General features: G+C 43.3%; 1 protein-coding gene across 3 annotated transcripts in view; it reads right to left on the reverse strand.

Moving 5' to 3' along the window:
• Positions 1-214: 214 nt before the first annotated feature.
• PSMA4 (proteasome 20S subunit alpha 4) overlaps positions 215-19,787 on the reverse strand; it is a 41,295-nt gene continuing 21,722 nt past the window's right edge. For all 3 annotated transcript variants that reach the window (XM_068127588.2, XM_068127587.2, XM_068127589.2), the window contains exons 4-9: positions 18,373-18,535; positions 17,733-17,810; positions 17,024-17,112; positions 15,627-15,757; positions 4,095-4,218; positions 215-690 (exon numbers count right to left, since the gene is read on the reverse strand). In XM_068127588.2, coding sequence (XP_067983689.1) covers positions 536-690; positions 4,095-4,218; positions 15,627-15,757; positions 17,024-17,112; positions 17,733-17,810; positions 18,373-18,535 — 740 coding nt within the window. In that variant the 3' untranslated portion in view covers positions 215-535. The remainder of the gene's footprint in view (positions 691-4,094; positions 4,219-15,626; positions 15,758-17,023; positions 17,113-17,732; positions 17,811-18,372; positions 18,536-19,787) is intronic.

The raw sequence follows: 19,787 nt of genomic DNA on the forward strand, positions 1-19,787 counted from the left end.
GGCAGTTTACAGCTGGGCAGAGATTCAAAACCAGGCTGTACAGCTCAGAGGCGAGTGTGCTTACCCATCTAATTACAATTGAAAAGATGGTGACACGAAATAATCTGCACACAATTTATCATCCAACGTCGCCCTATAGTAATCCTGCGTCACATGCTTCCATCATCGAGCAGCCCCACAATACCACGTCAACGCACAACACAAAACACGTTCAAACAAGACGAGGAGAATTTTTATTTCGTTGCATTTTACTCTCAAAAACGCCAATAATTAAACAAATGTGTGTTCAAACGTAGAGCACCTTTAAAAAAAAAACCCGATAGATCATCGTTAACGTCGTCATGTAGGATCATTTAAAGCTAAACAATGGCTGCCAGCATAGTGCCCGAAGGTGGAGCAAATTTTCAGTGGGATTAGTGAAGATCCGGCTCGATCAAAACTTGTTCCGAGTAAAACTCCTCTGGGCTAGCAGGTTCAGTGGGTACATTTTTGTGGTGAAGAAACATGTTGGCAGCCCAACCCTGCAAATGCCCTTCTATTCAGCCTTGTCCCTCTGATCTTTCTCCTTTTTTTCCTTTGCTGCTTTTTTTTCCTCTTCTTCGTGCTGCTTTATCAGCGGTTCCACCTCCTCCTGCTTCAGAACCTTGATACGAGTCTTTCCATTCTCCCTGGTCAACTTGGCGATCTCCACTGTGAAACCCAGCCACACCAATCAGACTTCACAAAGTGAACACATCCCGAGGATTTGGAGCAATGCATCAGAGATTTCTTACTGGGAATTTTTTTTACCGGAGAACACCTGTCAATGCAAATGGCTCTTTGATATGATAGAAATCGATTTGAAAACATCATTTGGAAGTCATTTGTTAACCTCAGCAGCGAGAGCATCAGGCTGCCTGTTAGGAGCATTGCCAATACTTGATTTGGTCATTTCTCATATTATTTAAATAATAATAATAACAATAATAATAAAAAGGTCAGTGATTATGTTATGGATCAATACATTTAACATTTCAGGAAAAAACAATTTGGGATTCATATCAATCATTTGCCTCCATGTGGGATGAAAGATTGTATGGAGTTTGTTGGACAAGTTTCTATTAAACATATGGAACTCCATGATTATCTGGAGGCAACAAATTATTATATTTTGTTGATAACCGATAACACAGTGACTATTGTTAAGAGGAACATTCAATGTATGAAAGAGTTATATGGTTCTTTGTCTTGAAAATGGTTAACCAACACCTTAAATCTTTACCAGTGCACCATTAATACAAAGGACAGGCTGGTAATCCTAGAAACAGGCCTTACAACATGTCATAATGTGTGCACGCCGTATCTGTACTGCCTAATACACCCATATATTAACACAAGCGTTGATATTTCACATCTTGAAGTCATGGAAACCAAAGCCCTCAAAATCATTGGAATCTCCTGTGAGGAAACAGAATCTCTGGGCCTGTTACTCCTGCATCGCAAACAGCTCGGTGGCCAGTTTTCTGCCTCTTTTCTGGTCTTGCCTCCGAGCTGTGCTTTCCATCCTCCGTTCCTCTCCACCCCCCGTTCCTCTCCACCCCCCAACTTTCTCCAGCGTGCACGAGGTCTGCTATTAACTCACTTCTGGTGAAACTCCCAAAATCCAGGCTCACTGCGCACTTCTACTCCTTCATTATTCTTTTTTTCTCCATGGTTTCCCCATCTCCACCAACTTCTTCAGTCTGCTCAATGTCATTCTTCCCTCCAGAACCTCAAGATGGCTGTTCACTTCCTCAGGTCTCCAATTCCAGAATCACGATCTTTTATACTCTCATTAATCCTCCCCAAGCTCATCCTTTCCTTTGAAAGTTCTTGTTTTTTCTTTGCTGCTCTCCCTCCAACCCCCTTTTCATTTTTTTTGTTCCATTTCTGTTTCATTCCCAATTTTTCCTTCCTCTTCTTAGTATTTGAACTTGCATCCAGATTGTTCAACCCTTGTCTTCTTCAAGCCGTCCTGTTCTGTGTTCTAGCTCTTTTTTTTTTCTTTTCTTTTTTTTAACACGCTTCAACTTTGTATTATTTCCCCCTAAAAAGTAAACTACAGTCACGTGAAAAAGTAAGCACACCCCATGTAAAGTTTTGACTTTCAACATATTTCAACATACAGCTATTTGATCTTCATTTCAACAATAGTGATAGATAAAGGTGATATAATATAACAAATATCATGAAACATTTACATTTTGTAGTCCATTGTATAATTTAAATAAACATAAATGCAAATTTCGCATGTGGAAAAAGTAAGTACACCCCTACATTTATCACTACTTCAAATACCTAAAATTAGAATCAGGTGCACCAGCTCTGGTGCAAATGATTAGAACATCGTTAAGAGAGGTTCTTGGAGGAACCTGTCTCATTTAAACCTCAGACATTTAGTTTGGTTTGCTCTTTGTTGTTGAAGTGTGCGGCGTCACCATGCCTAGATCAAACGAGCTCTCTGAGGCCTTCAGAAAGAAGGTTATAGATGCCTACGAGTCTGGGGAGGGATTTAAAAAGATCTCCAAACAATTTGAAATCAATCATTCGACTGTCCGGAAGATCATCTACAAGTGGAGAAGATTCCAAACAACTGCCAACTTGTTCAGGCCAGGCCGCCCCAACAAGTTCAGCCCGAGAGCAGACCGCAAGATGCTGAAAGAGGTCTCTAAGAACCCCAGAATGTCATCACGGGACCTACAGGTAGCTCTTGCCACTGTTGATGTCAAAGTGCACGAGTCTACCATTAGAAAGAGGCTGCACAAATTTGATCTACATGGGAGGTGTTCCAGGAGGAAGCCTTTGCTGTCCAGAAAGAACATCAGGGCAAGACTAAAGTTTGCCAATGAACACCAAGGCAAAGACCAGCACTTCTGGAACAATGTGCTCTGGACAGATGAGTCAAAGGTAGAGCTATTTGGCCACAGTACCAGAAGACATGTTTGGCGAAAACCAAAGACAGCATTTGACCACAAGAACCTGATACCAACTGTAAAGCATGGTGGTGGAAATATTATGGTTTGGGGCAGCTTTGCTGCATCAGGGCCTGGGCAGCTCACCATCATAGAATCCACTGTGAATTCTTCATTGTACCAGAGGGTGTATGAGGATAATGTGAGGCCATCTGTCGGAAAGTTGAAGCTCAACCGAAGGTGGACCTTGCAACATGACAATGACCCTAAACATACCAGTAAATCCACCAAGGAATGGCTGAAAAGAAAGAAATGGAGGGTTCTGGAATGGCCAAGTCAAAGCCCGGATCTAAATCCCATCGAGATGTTGTGGGGGGATTTGAAACGAGCTGTGCATGCAAGAAACCCCTCAAACATCGCACAGCTGAAAGAATTCTGCATGGAGGAGTGGGCAAAAATTTCTCCCAGTCGATGTCAGAGACTGGTAGACAGTTATAAGAAACGCCTACTTGAGGTTGTTTCTGCCAAAGGGGGCAATACCACCGATTAGAGCCAAGGCTGTACTTACTTTTTCCACAGAAGGAAATGGCATCTCTGTTAATTTTTTGTTGAATAAGTTATTGCAAATTCAACTATTCATTGTTTTTTGTTCACTTAGATCACCTTTATCTATAGATACTACTTAAATGAAGATCAAACATTGATATGTGCACATATGTTAAAAAGATTTAAAAAACATTTCATGGGGTGTACTTACATTTTCCACATGCGAAATTTGCATTTATGTTTATTTAAATTAAAGAATGGACTACAAAATGTAAATGTTTCATGATATTTGTTATATTATATCACCTTTATCTATCAATATTGTTGAAATTAAGATCAAATAGCTGTATGTTGAAATATGTTGAAAAAGTCAAAACTTTACATGGGGTGCACTTACTTTTTCACATGACTGTAAATAAAATAAAGCTGTTAAAGGCTAAACCAAAGGAATGCATGTTCTACACAACCTCTGCAAACACTGGTGGGAAAGTGACACACACCTGACATTCTTTTCAACACTCCTCCCAGTGTTGCGAATTCCATGATGCATTTGCCTTTAAGCTGTGCGACACCCACATCCACACCCTTGCAAAGGGCAGACTGAAAAAATTACCTTACCCTTTTCTGCTGTCAGTTTGCTGATATCCATCGTCTTGTTGAGCACTTTGATGGCCAAAGCCAACGCCGATTGCAATGTCGTCTCCCCTTCCTTATAATCCTGTTTCAACATAGAAACGGCCGCCTGAAGGAAATAAAAAAAATCTGTTAATCCGGATCATGATTCTAACATGCGAGCATATCAAAGATATTTGAAAAAAACCTCATCCTCTCATCGATTGCATTTTAATACAACAAGACATTGCAATATCCACTAGTCATGACACCAAGATATTGCAATTTGGAGTCATGTTGTGCACCAACAATTTGGCCATTTTTTCCCCCCGATAATAGTGCAGTTTTTGAGAGAAGCTATATTGCCTAGCGATGGAAATCTTAACTTGGAAATCTTAGCTATATTGCCTAGCGATGGAAATCTTAACTTTTGCTCCAATACGACATGCAAATAAATAAATGATTGAAAACAATATTCAGCATTACTGCAAACTTGTTCACCATGGAATATAAATACCTTAAATGAAGCAATTGCACCGATGACAACTGTTTTGTTTTGGTATTTAAATGAATTATACCTGGTATTTGCCTAATGGTTAGGGCGGTGGGCTTGGGATCCGAAGGTCCTGAGTTCGAATCCCGTTCAGTTGTTGAATTAATACCAGGTGGGGTTGACTCGGCCTGTCATCCTTCCGAGGTCGGCGAAATAGGTACCAGGGTACTGGGTCCTCTCTCAAGGAGGTTGGTGGCAAGATTTGCACTCCGGCTGCCGTAAAAACACCTCATTCCGTAGCACACAAAGTGGTGTGTCGGGATGGTGTTGAGGAGTCGTCCAAGGACGCAGCGACGTGCTGATCCAGCGTATGCTCCCATATACAGACTTGGCATTTAATATGGAATATTTTTTTGTGGGGGTGAACTTACTTTTCAAGATGTCTTAGAACCAAAAGTTCATTGGAATTATGTTGAAATTATTCTAGATTTTGTTAATGTGACCTTTAAAAGAAACAAAAACCACATTTGACATTTCGAAACAAATAAATTGATCCTTGAAAGTGATGTAAACTGATATCGAACTCAATTCATGGACAGTACAGTGTTTAACTTCTGTACGTTTTCCAGAAGTATCTCTTTATTTTGCACATTAGCCAAATTTTTTTTAACAAAAACAAAAGTAAAATTACGACTGGGATTACGGACAGTAAAATTACAGTTCAGTACTTCGTGTAACCCCCACGAGCATTCAGGAGAGCACGTACACGTTGAGGCATGCTGTTCACGAGATTTGCCAAGGTTTGGACAGGAATCGCTTGCCATGCAGTGACAATAGCCTGCTGCAATTCACGCACAGAGGTCGGCTGCTGGTCCAAGTGGTCGATTTGCCGCGTTAATTCTGCCCACAAGTTCTCTATCGGATTCATATACGGGGACATGGCAGGCCACTCCATATGCTCTACACCACGGTCAGTAAGAAAGTGTTGGATCATGCGAGCACGATGAGGCCGTGCATTGTCATCTTGGAAGACAAAGTTTCCTCGAAAGGCTGCACGAGCAAATGGAGGCAATGTTTCTTCCAGAATGGCCCTGTACTTGAACTGGTTCAGGTTTCCATTCAGAACAACCAGGTCAGTTTTGCCCCCTGCATGAAAAGCAGCCTAAACGGTCACCCCACCACCTCCAGCCTTGACTCTTGGCACTATACAATCTTTGTTGTAGGCTTCATGCACTTGTCTGTGCACTCGGACGCGGCCATCTTGACGATAGACCAGAAATCTAGACTCGTCACTGAAGATCACGTGACTCCAGTGTCCTGGCTGCCATTGACGGTGCTCTCTGGCCCACTGCAATCGGCGCTGGCGGTGTTGTCTGGTCAGGCGTGGCTTTCTCAGGGGACGCCTTGCACGATAGCCTGCTTGAACCAGTCGTTGGTTGACCAGCCTTCTGGATATAGGCACATTTGTCAGTTGCTGCCACTCAGCCCTAAGCCGATTAGCTGACTTGGTACGGCCATTGCGGACTAACTGGTGCAGCTGGCGATCATCCCTCCTTGTGGTTCTGCGAGGACGTCCTGGCCTCGGGATTGGAGTAGGGACACCCCTCTGAGCATTCCGTTTCAGGATCTTTGACACCTGACCTTGAGTGATGCCATACTGCCGAGCAATAGCACGCTGTTTCATGCCGTAATTTCGTAAAGCCACCACTCCATGACAAACAGCATTGTCGAGTTGACGGACCATCTCCAGAGGAAGCGGCAATAACTTTTGGAGATGTGCAGCAGTTGTTTTCCACTAATACAGAACGCAACAACCCTTGTATACCCGACTGTGAAGCCAATCATCAAATGCACCTGTCCATACATTTTGCCACAGCCACATGTGATATAATCCTGTTATTGACTTCTTGCTGCGACAAACAATCAGTGACAAGGTTCTTTTAACAAATAAATCACCAAAGTGTAAAAGAAACTCACCAGATTGATATACTGAGTTAAGAAAGTAAACCCAAGTCAAGAAAAAAAAAATTCCATATTAAATGCCAAGTCTGTATATAAAAGTCATACCCCGTTTTACGCCATTTCGACCTACGTCAAATCCGACTTTACGCCACTCTTCTAGAGTAAATTTCAGTTCAGCGAACGTCATTATGTGCGACTTTACGTCACTCCTACATCATAATCTCCTTTATCTCGAAGGAGGAGAAGACCATGCCAGGCTGCAAAGTCGCGAAGGAGCGGCTAACGCTAATGCTTGGGAGTAATTGCACCGGTGACTTCAAGCTGAAGCCGCTCTTGGTGTATCTTGGTGTATCTTGGTGTATCATGTGTGCGAGTATGAGGATGAGCTTTAGGCGCAAATGAGGAATTGAATGAGGATCTTTGGAATGAACTTGGTGAAATGAGGCATTGGTCGAGAATGGTTGTGTGTGTGAGAATCTGGTTATCGTTGAACTTGGTGAAATGAGGCAATGGTCTGGGATGACCGGAGAAAGTGTATGAGTGGTGTATTGAGGACATGTGTAATGGTGTTGAGTGATTGACTTGCATGGGGTGCAAGTGGATAAATGGAGAGAATACTTGGTGTGTGGGAATAAATGGTGTGTGGAGTGAGTAGTGTGGATTGAGTGGTGTGGAGTGCATGGTGCGAAGGAGTGGATGGGGGAGGATGGACACCTTCACGAATACCCGGGGAGGGTAGTTTAAGGTTAGCTAGAGGGAGTAGGTAAATTGTTTGGAAATTGACATCTGTGGTGCAGGGAGTAGCAAGTTGTTGTTGATGCATATCCTTGTAAAGAACTGATCGACGTGTGCATGTGCACATGTGCATGGATTTGCAAATGCCTGCCTGTACGCCGTCGTTTCTGCGTACATCGCATCGTCCAAAAATAAAGAAGCAAGCAACTTCGGCCGCTCGAGGAAAGACGTGGCACGCCTACGACTCGTAGGCGAGCGTCGATCCCCAGGGCGGCCGGGTTCACGAAACCCTGAGCTCGTTCGTTCGTCACAGACGACACGACACGACCACCGGTGAAACTGCTCGGACACGTTGGGTAAAGCACGCCGTGGTGAAGCGGGCCGCGGAGCCACTCGGCACACAAGCCAGCTCACGGTCGACACGTCCGTGCCGGTCACCCCGTTCGAGGAGAAGACCCGACCGATAGAAAACAACGGAGGGACTCCCGACGGGGAGCGGCAAAGATTCAGGGCGGAGCCGCAGCCTCCTCCAGTTATTTACTCTAGTTTTATGAATTACGGTGTTCGTCTTCATTTTAAGGCATTTTTAAGACATTACGCCCGGTTTACGTCAAAAACCGAGTTACGTCACGGCTTATGGAACCAATTAATGACGTTGGCCGGGGTATTACTGTATGTATGTATGTATGTATGTATGTATGTATATGTGTATATATATATATATATATATTATATATATATATATATATATATATATATATATATATATATATATATATATATATATATATATATATATATATATATATATATATATATATATATATACATGCATGCATGTATGTATGTATATGTATATATATATATATATATATATATTGTCACGCAACCGCGATTAACACCACAGTTGCGGATGGCCAATTGCGAGGCTTTAACTCCCGAGGCGAGAACTCAATAGCGGATTCCAAATCAAACACTTAAACTAAAGTTAAACGCGCGGAATGGCGGGACGGGACACAGCAAAGCTCCGCAGCCTTATCTATTAAAATCCAACAGGAAACTGCGTTCAGATATATTCAGAAAATAATATAAGGATTTATTAACGGTTCCGAGAACAAAGAAATATGATGCTCTAAACCCCCTATATGGAGTACTCCCACTCAACAGAGTTATTAAACAAACCACAGGGCAGACGACGAAATGAACAAAGAGGGTGTGTGTGTGTGGTGCGTTCTTAGCAAGCAAAATAAAGTTTGTTACTGTTACTGAAAAGTTTCAGTATCACACACACACACACACACACACACACACACACACACACACACACACACACACACACACACACACACACACACACACACACACACACACACACACACACACACACACACAGTATGACACACACACACACAGTATCACACACACACACACACAGTATGACACACACACACACAGTATCACACACACACACACAGTATCACACACACACACACACAGTATCACACACACACACACAGTATCACACACACACACACAGTATCACACACACACACACAGTATCACACACACACACACAGTATCACACACACACACACAGTATCACACACACACACACACAGTATCACGCACACACACAGTATCACGCACACACACAGTATCACGCACACACACAGTATCACGCACACACACAGTATCACGCACACACACAGTATCACGCACACACACAGTATCACGCACACACAGAGTATCACTCACACAGAGTATCACTCACACAGAGTATCACTCACACAGAGTATCACTCACACAGAGTATCACTCACACAGAGTATCACTCACACAGAGTATCACTCACACAGAGTATCACTCACACAGAGTATCACTCACACAGAGTATCACTCACACAGAGTATCACTCACACAGAGTATCACTCACACAGAGTATCACTCACACACAGTATCACTCACACACAGTATCACACACACACACACAGTATCACACACACACACACAGTATCACACACACACACACAGTATCACACACACACACACACAGTATCACACACACACACACACAGTATCACACACACACACACACAGTATCACACACAGTATCACACACACACACACAGTATCACACACACACACACACAGTATCACACACACACACACACAGTATCACACACACACACACACACAGTATCACACACACACACACACACACAGTATCACACACACACACACACACAGTATCACACACACACACACACAGTATCACACACACACACACACAGTATCACACACACACACACACAGTATCACACACACACACACACAGTATCACACACACACACACACAGTATCACACACACACACACACAGTATCACACACACACACACACAGTATCACACACACACACACACAGTATCACACACACACACACAGTATCACACACACACACACAGTATCACACACACACACACAGTATCACACACACACACACAGTATCACACACACACACACAGTATCACACACACACACACAGTATCACACACACACACACAGTATCACACACACACACACAGTATCACACACACACACAGTATCACACACACACACACAGTATCACACACACACACACAGTATCACACACACACACACAGTATCACACACACACACACAGTATCACACACACACACACAGTATCACACACACACACACAGTATCACACACACAGTATCTCACACACAGTATCTCACACACAGTATCTCACACACAGTATCTCACACACAGTATCTCACACACAGTATCTCACACACAGTATCTCACACACAGTATCTCACACACAGTATCTCACACACAGTATCTCACACACAGTATCTCACACACAGTATCTCACACACAGTATCTCACACACAGTATCTCACACACAGTATCTCACACACAGTATCTCACACACAGTATCTCACACACAGTATCTCACACACAGTATCACACACACAGTATCACACACACAGTATCACACACACAGTATCACACACACAGTATCACACACACAGTATCACACACACAGTATCACACACACAGTATCACACACACAGTATCACACACACAGTATCACACACACAGTATCACACACACACACACACACACACACACACACACACACACACACACACACACACACACACACACACACACACACACACACACACACACACACACACACACACACACACACACACACACACACACACACACACACACACAACTAAAAAGAGGTATTGCCAGTTTGATGTCACGAGCAAAGAACCTGTCCTTCTGGATGAGTTAATTCCCACAGATATGCGTTTTGTAATGTGACTTGTAATACCCACCACTCCCACCTGGAGCAGCATTATACAATGCACATTTGATGATGAATAGACCCAAGTGGGACAGACGCTCGTCTCCCAATGGAAATAGGTCATAGTCGGGCTGAATTAGGTGATAAAGAGGGTATTAAGGTTTAAAAGGGTGACAAGAGGTCTATAAGGTCTTGTTTCTAAAGGGGCCCGAAGTATCGAAAGGGTCTTAAAAGGAGTAAAAGGACTAAAAGGACTAAAAAGGACACAAAGGATGGTTTCCTCTCTGCCCCTCCTCCCCATGCCAACTCTCTGTCCTTCCCTTCCCCTTTCTTTCCTTTCCTGTTCTTTAAAGCAAGAGGGCTTTCATGACATTAAGACTAATAAATTAAATCAAGATGTTGGTCAAATTAGGTTAACAGGTTAAATAAAGAGGGTTAAGAGGTTAAAATTAAATAACGAGGAAGCATCGATGACGGATTCTCGCGATATGTGATGAACATACATAGATTGCATTTTGAATTAATTAGCTAATTATCTCACTTCCTGGAGGTGAATTTTAAAAAGGGCTCCATTCGTTTTTGCGCATCGACATCAGGAATCATCATGCCGAGTTTCAACCCCATCCGTTGAGCCGCTTCAGAAAAGCAGAGAAAAAAAACAACAACCCTTAATGGCTCCACTGACTGACAGTAGAAAGGATGAATTGAAGGACATCAGGATGCTTCAACAACCGATGAGATAATAAGAATAATAATAATTAGTTCTCTTACGAGGAACTTTGATGTAGGAGACCACCATTAGTCCATCAATGTCTGCGTAATGGTTACCAAACCATGGTGGTTTGTCCATGCTGTATCCTTTTTTTAGTTATAAGCTACGAAGCTGGAACGAAGGCTGGAAAGGGTGGAAATGCGAATGGGTTCGGTGGATGTGCGGAGTATTGTTGAGAGAGAGGAAGACAAATGATGAATTGCGAAAGATGATGGGAATAGAGCCTGTGATTGATGCTGTGAAGAGGAACAGGTTGAGAGGGTTTGGTCATGTGTCGAGGAAGAATGAAAGTGACTGGTTGAGAAGAGTGATGGAAATGAATGGAGAGGAAGTAGAGGACGGGGCAGACAGAGAAAGACTTGGCTAAAGGTGGTGGAAGAAGAAATGCGGGCAAGGGGGTTAACAAGGAGAGATGCAGAAAATAGGGCAAAATGAAGAAGATTGTCATGGGGCCCGGAAGGCTAACCCCTGCTCTAGCAGGGAAAATGGCCTTAAAATGCTTGTTGTTGTTGTTGTTGTAGTTACAAGCGTCGTCAAGCAAGGAAATAGCACATACCATATTTTAAGGTCTTTGGTACGACTCAGTGGGTTTGAACCACAACCCTCAATGACTCAGAGCGGACACTAGCCATTACACCACCAAGTCGAGAGAATTGGAGTGGTCCTCCACCTGGACCCTCAATATATATATTTTTTTTTACAGAATAAAACCTTCCGATGCACCCCGAGCACAACAACAAACAACAGCAGGCATTTTAAGGCCATTTTCCCTGCAAGAGCGGGGGTTAGCCTTGCGGTCCCCATGACAATCTTCTCCATTTTGCCATATTTTCTGCATCTCCCCTTGTTAACCCCTTGCCCGCATTTCTTCTTCGACCATCTTTAGCCAAGTCTTTCTCGGTCTTCCCCGTCCTCTACTTCCTTCTACATTCATTTCCATCACTCTTCTCAACCAGTCACTTTCATCCTTCCTGAACACATGACCAAACCATCTCAAACTATTTCTCTTCACAGCATCCATCACAGGCTCTATTCCCATCATCTTTCGCAATTCATCATTTGTCTTCCTCTCTCTCTCAACGATACTCCACACATCCACCGAACCATTTGCATTTCCACCCTTTCCAGCCTTCGTTGCTGCTCTACGTTCATTACCCATGTCTCGCTCACATAAATCATAACACTTCTCACACATGCAGCATACACCTTTCCCTTCAGCTTCAACGACACTCCTCTCCGAGTCAGCACGCCACTCAGTTCCCGAAACTTCTTCCATGCACATCTCACTCTAGCAACCGTTGCCGAATCTGATCCACCTTCTCCATTCAGCATGTCTCCGAGGTAACAAAATGTTTTCACACCTTCCAGCTTCAAGCCGTCTCCAAGATCCAACTCAACATTTCCTCCATCTGCAGTTCCCTCTGTGCACATCTTACACTTGAATGTAGCTGCAATACTGGTTAATGACCCTCTCAAACCACTACATTTTTGATGAACCCACTCAGCGCACATTGGACATTGAATGGAATTCACTCCGACTCCCTTCCTGCACACAGCACACGGCCACTTCCCAGTTCTTTCCACCTCACCACATGCTTTACCACTTGCCATCACCTTCGTTTTTCCGATATTCACCTTCAGACCTTTTGTCTCCATACATTCCTTCCACTTGTTCATCTTCTCCTTCAGTCCATCCATACTTTCTGCAATCAACACCAGATCATCTGCGTACAACAACTCCCACGGTAAACCCTCCTTTACGTTCCGAGCCAGCACCTACATCACAGCTACAAATAGTAGTGGACTTAGTAGCGACCCCTGATGCACTCCCACCTTCACCTCAAATGCACCACTGTTCCCATCCTTTGTCCTTACAGCTGTGCACGCTCCTTTGTACATTGCCATCACTACTCTGATCAACCATTCCTCCACTCCTAACTTCCTCAATGCCCATGTCACTACTTCACGTGGAATCCTATCGAATGCTTTCTCCAGATCAACAAACCCAAGAAACAACTTCTTCCTCTTCTCCATGTACTTCTCCTGCAACTGCCCCACAATAAAAAGCGCGTCTGTCGTTCCTCTTCCTGGCATAAATCCAAACTGCATTTCGTCAATCTTCACTATCTTCCTTATCCTCCTCTCCAACACCCTTTCCAATACCTTCATTCCATGCTCCAATAACTTTATCGCTCGATACGAGCCACAGTCCAAAGGGTCACCTTTCCCCTTGTATAGAGGGACGAGGGTACTCAGTTCCCAATCCACTGGAATGCGGCCTTCTTTCACCACCAGATTGCAGATCTCTGTCATTCTCTTCACACCCCAATTTCCCGCTGCCTTCAACATATCTCCCAGAATTCCCGTCGGCCCTCCCGCTTTTCTACTCTTCATTGCTTTTATCGCTTCCTCAACCTCCTTCTCGGTTATCTTCTCTGCCGGTCCTAAAACTGGGTTACTCTCTATGCTGCCATCCCATTCATTCTCTGCATTCAAAAGTATTTCCATACATCTCTTCCATCTTCCTTTAATTCCATCTGGGTCCACAACGATTTGTCCCACTTCATCCTTCAAGCAACTCACCCCCATCACATCACACCTCTCTTTCGCTATCTGCTTTGCAATCCTGAATACCGCTCTCTGACCCTCTTCCGAATCCAAGCGTTCTCCGAACATTTTCCTACATGCCTTCTGCGCCTTTGCTACCTCTTTATTTGCAGCCTTCTTGGCTGCCTTATAACTTTCATGCTCTGCCTTTTCTGCCCCCATACCCTTCGCCTTCTGCCACTCCTTGAACTTCTTCCTCTTCTCGTCAATCTTCTTTCCAACTTCATCATGCCACCACCATGTTTCCGAGTGCCTTTTGTGCCTTTTCCGTGCACATTCCGTTTTGCATTCCGTTTTGTGCCTTGTGCCTTTTGTGCCTTGTGCCTTTCCAAGTGGTCCTTTTGTCCATCGACATACCTCACCAACGGCTCCCAACAAACTATCTTTCATTGACATCCAACCACTTTCAAGCTCAACCACATCATCCTCTACCATACTCAGCCTCTCTTTTAATGCCTCCCTCACTGTCACCTCTTTCAACCTCCACACCTTCATTCTCGGTTGGTACTTCACCCGCCGAGCTCCCCTCGCACCTTTCACCCTTATATCGCAGACAACCAAGTGGTGCTGTGAAACAGCCTCCTCCCCCGGGATCACCTTTGTGTCCCGGAGGTGCCCCCTATCTCGCCTACGCACCAGCAGGTAGTCAACGGTTGTCGTCGACCCACCTGACGTGTATGTAACAAGCTTATTATCCTCTTTCTGGAACTGAGTATTACAAATCAACAAATCAGCTCCATCAGCAAACTCCAAAATCCTTTCACCTTCTCCATTTCTCACAGCACACACAGCATTTCACCCCTAGCACAGCCAAGTTTTCAACTCATTTGGTCTAGCGATTCAGGAGTGCATACAAGTCAAACACACAAACAAACAGACACTTCTTGGATAATTATTATATGTATAGTACGAAGTATGATTTAAGGAAACGACAGCTACATGAAATGAGGCCTTTTGGAAACGTTGTCAACATATAGCGGGGCTCACAAAATGATATTTACATGTGTGAACAAAAAGTTATCATTTCTAAAGCAAAAAATTATCATTTTGTTGTTGGTGTTGGGTGAAATTCGATGTAGTCCAAGTGAACTCAACAATCTGGCCACCAGCACCGCTACTGTTGCAAAACCTACATTTTGCGGCGTGTTTTCTCTTCTGTCTTGGGACACACAAACTCTCTATGGTGGACAAAACTCACTCGTGACGAAGCAGGCATGACTCTTGATCTTGCCTTCTCAAACTCCTAAAAAGCAATGCTGCAGCAGTGGTCGAGTAACACATGTGGATGTGATGTCGTCAGCACATTCTGGGTTTTCCCTTTTTTCCACGATTATCAATTGGGAGGTTGGGGGAATTTTCATTTCGGTACGGGAGGGTAATAACAATTAACTACTCTTTTGAGATGGGTCGTAACGACCAACAACACACAGTTACATTATATCGAAGTCTATCTCTCAAAAATGATTATATTGGTCTGTCGGTCTTAAACTAAAGATGAATTTTTCTGTGACGTCACTACATCTGCCCCTTTTGCCGGTAGACCCCGACGAAGTTGCTAGGGGCATAAAAAAAACACTCATAAGTTGCTCATTCCAAATTCGTACGTCATTCAGAAAACCATACATACTGCGCTGTTGTTGCCAATGCAGGTAGCCTTCCAACCTCCATAGTTGCCACTGGGATCGCTCTGGTATAGCTGATAGCCATAATGCTTATCCCAGCCCATGTACAGGATCGATACCCCGAAAGGTCGCTTTCCTGCAACGACAAGACCAAAATACTGTCTTTGACAATGGATGTGTCACAACTCTACATTCACAATGTGCATCTACCCACAATATTTGTTATTTACTGTACATTTAGTTGAGATCACGGCGAGGTCACGTCTTTTCGAAGCTGTTCCATGCGCTCACGCTTTCGAAGCTAAGTGATCCTTCTAAACCTTGATCTTTTCTACCCCCGCTAATTTCGGTCCCCTTGTGTTTTATACTTCTCCCACCCCCCCCCCCCCCCTTCCCACGCCTCTTGCCCCCAAGCCCTCTCCCTCCCACACTTCTCCCTGCTCTCAAATGTTGTGGTTGTGTGCTTCCCCATCTCTCCCCATCTTGTCTTCCGCTCCCTCTTTTTGTATATTTTGTTTGTCTGGTTGATTTGTTTGTGAAATAAATGTTAGCTCTTTCACGAGCCTCGATTCAGTATACAAAAAAAAAAAAAAAAAAGTCAATTAGTTCCATATTGTTGTCAATTGTAGTCAATTAGCTATTCGCGGGTTCCGTGTATTCGTAGCTGATAAAATGCAACTTGGTTCTCAATTCGTGGAAAAATGTCCCACAAATTCGCGTTTTTTTTCTTTTCACAGCCGTGTTCCGCAAAATCGTGGTTTTTTTTCTCCCTATTCGTGGCAATGTCCGCGAACTGGCAGTTTTTCTGGGGCGCAAAAAAAAATAATTCACGAGCCATGAGCTTGACACATTTATAAAACCCATCTTTCACCAGCCATGCATAAAACAGCTGGACGTACACAAAAAAAAAAAACAGTGAAATGCATCAGCTGGTTCCGTATCAGGGTGGATAGACCTGTGATCCAACCCAGTTTGATTGAATCAGCCGGACGGCCTCTGACGCAACCTGCAGGGATTCGTACTTTTTGACGGCTGTTGTACATGAATATGATGAATGATCGTTTTAAGGCCATTTTCCCCGCTAGAGCGGGGGTTAGCCCTGCGGGCCGCATGACAATCATGGTTTCCTGTTTGAGGCAATGTTTTTATGGCCGGATGCCCTTCCTGACGCCAACCATCTGTTGTACAGAACAAGAAAATTTAGTTTTGACGATGAATTGCTATTTTGAATGGCAACAAGAACATTTGTAAAACCACATAATTGCTCTACTATAGTTATAGATGGGATATTGCTCATGTTAACAAATAATGTGTCACAGGTACTTTGATAAGCACCTCAATTGGCTAAAAGGAAAATGAAACAAAATCAAAGTCTGCTCGGCTAGTTTAATCCATTCCATACCTCCAAACTGTGTATATGACTGCTTCAAATCACACAAAGTCATAACCAGTTGCTCACAGGGTATAGGTTCCTGGTACTGGAAACAATACCTGCAGGTACAAACAAACACGCACATGAACACATTCAGTCTCGGCTCAAAGACTGCACACAGCCATCTTCTCCATCAGCTCAATCCAACACTGCAGGTGGCAACCCTACCTTCATTTGTGTGCCGTTGATATACTGTACAGGAATAGCAGAGATGCATTTGAACCTCGTATTACATAAAAACTGTTGGGTGATCGAACAAATCTCTGTTCAAAGCAAATTGTACTTTTAGTGAATCTCATCAGCCGTAATCGCGGTTCTATATGGAAATATACCCGTAACTGTTTATATCTTTACGAGTTTTAATCCATGCAAAATAAATAGCTAAAAACAAGCAATGACATAGAAAGACACATCAAGGAGACAATGTTGCCTAAATATCATTTTCCTAAATGAGAAAGGGTGGATAACTATAATTTTGCCATCTGTTAACACAATTGGAATATCCAGTATCACATCAGATCGCTTGTCCATTCAGTTTGGGGGATTATCGACAGCACTGCCATTACATAGGGAGCCAAATTTTGTCCAAAGGGCATTAAAAGCAAAGTACAGCAGATGGAATGGCATCAGTACAGACATACTAAAGTCATACAGTGTGTGGACTGTACCAATAGCTCACCTTTGAGCGATTACCCTGAGCTCGTTTGTGAGGACGTTTGCATCAGCTGTGATTCCAGCCACGCTGCAGGCCAAGTCACTGTCAAACCACAGATATTGTTCACAATACATAAGTGTGGTATAATGAAAGTTAGACAGGCCTTGAGGCCAAAATAAAGAAAAAGGGACCAGGAGGGAGTAGGAGGGTCTGGTTTCCTGTCCAGTCCTAAAACAGAAAGAAGTGCTAACTCCCACTCCACATACACAGGTAACAGAGTAATATATCTAACTACATTTTTTTAAAATCCCTCGTTACCCTATCATTTTGGGTCATATAACCTGAACCATGCTTATTATTTTTTGGACTTGCGGTAATATTCTGATAGGCTCAATGTAGGGCTGTTACATGCACATCTTTCCAAAACATAGGCCCTGCTAGCTTGCAGGACAATAACTATCATCAGGTTTAAATAATAAGCAAGTACTGTACTTTATTCCTTATTGCAATGAAGATTTTTTTTTAGGCAAAACCAGACATCTTTGACCATGTCATGAAGCAGCTTCAACGTTTGCAGCAACAGAAGAGAAACAATCCATAATCAATAAATAATGATCAAAAATAAACGAACTATGAGATAAAAATAAATCCTGTTGGTTCTCACTCATTCAGTTTGTAGATTTTCTCTGAAAACATGACGTCATCAAGCAGCTTGTGTGTATTGCGTCGTTCGGCTACGAGGAGCACGCCATCATTAGCGAGGATACCCAGACAAGTGCCAGCATGGCCGATTGCTTCCATAGCATACTCGACTTGGTACAACCGGCCTGGACATGGGAAGGTTAACACATCACAATGACAAGGTGCAAACAATCAAAACAGAGAAACAGGAAGATTTCGAAAAAGCAGCATCAAATGCTGGTGATCATTTATTTCCTCAATTTTGGTTCTGAAAGTTTAGTTTTAAAATCTCAGCCACAGTGTAATCATTCATAGCAGTCTTTACAGAAGATTCATGCAATGCTTCAAGTAAAAACTAGAACGGCACTCAGTAGAGAGCATACCTCCGCCTGTTTGGCCATTTCAAACAATGGTGAATGAATAATGAAGGAATGAATGAATAATTATTGAAACGATTGAAATAATGAATGATGAAATAAATAATGAATGAAACGATATAATCGTTTCAAGGCCATTTTCCCCTGCTAGAGCAGGGGTTAGCCTTGCGGGCCCCATGACGATCATGATTCCCCATTTGAGGCAATGTTTTTATGGCCGGATGCCCTTCCTGACGCCAACCCTGAGTCGCCTCTTACGATGCGCAGGGATACAGTGTACACTATTCTCAATCAGGTACACAACGGGATCATTTATCCAGCAAGCTGGTACTGAATTTGCCGAACTCGGAAGGATGACAGGCTGAGTCAACCCCCCCCCCCCCCCCTGGCATTAATTCAGCGATCGACCGGGATTCGAACTCGGATCCTAGGATCCCAAGCCAGCACCCTAACCACTAAGCCAACACCATTGCCAACACCGCCAAGCCAATATTCTTCCTAGTCACACACACAACCTGTCCAACAAGTTTCATCCAAATCCATCCATAACTTTTTGAGACATCCTACTATGTATCGTTTTGGCCCATCTCCCAATGGTGAAGAATCACTTAAGAAAAATCAAATAATTCTCATATCCGTATCCATATTCAGATCTTCACCAAAATCGAATCAAATCGTTGTCAGACACCCAACCTCTCCACCAATGCTTCGTCCAAATACGTTCACAAATTTTGAGATATCCGGCTATGTATCGTTTTTGGCTCTATCTCTCAATGGTGAAGAATCACTTTAATAAACTCTACTATCCGGATCCGAATCTTCACGAAAATCTAATCATTTCGTCCTTGTCACACACGCTACTCTCTACCAAATTTCATCTGAACCCGTCCACAACTTTTTGAGATATCTTGTTCACAAACAAACAGACAGGGGTGAAAACATAACCTCCATCCACCTTTGGTGGCAGAGGTAATTACAACCAAAGCCATCGATAATGTGTGTGTGTGTGTGTGTGTGTGTG

This window comes from Myxine glutinosa, chromosome 10, assembly GCF_964187855.1.
Source record: "Myxine glutinosa chromosome 10, kmMyxGlut1.1, whole genome shotgun sequence".
Classification (NCBI taxonomy): domain Eukaryota; kingdom Metazoa; phylum Chordata; class Myxini; order Myxiniformes; family Myxinidae; genus Myxine; species Myxine glutinosa.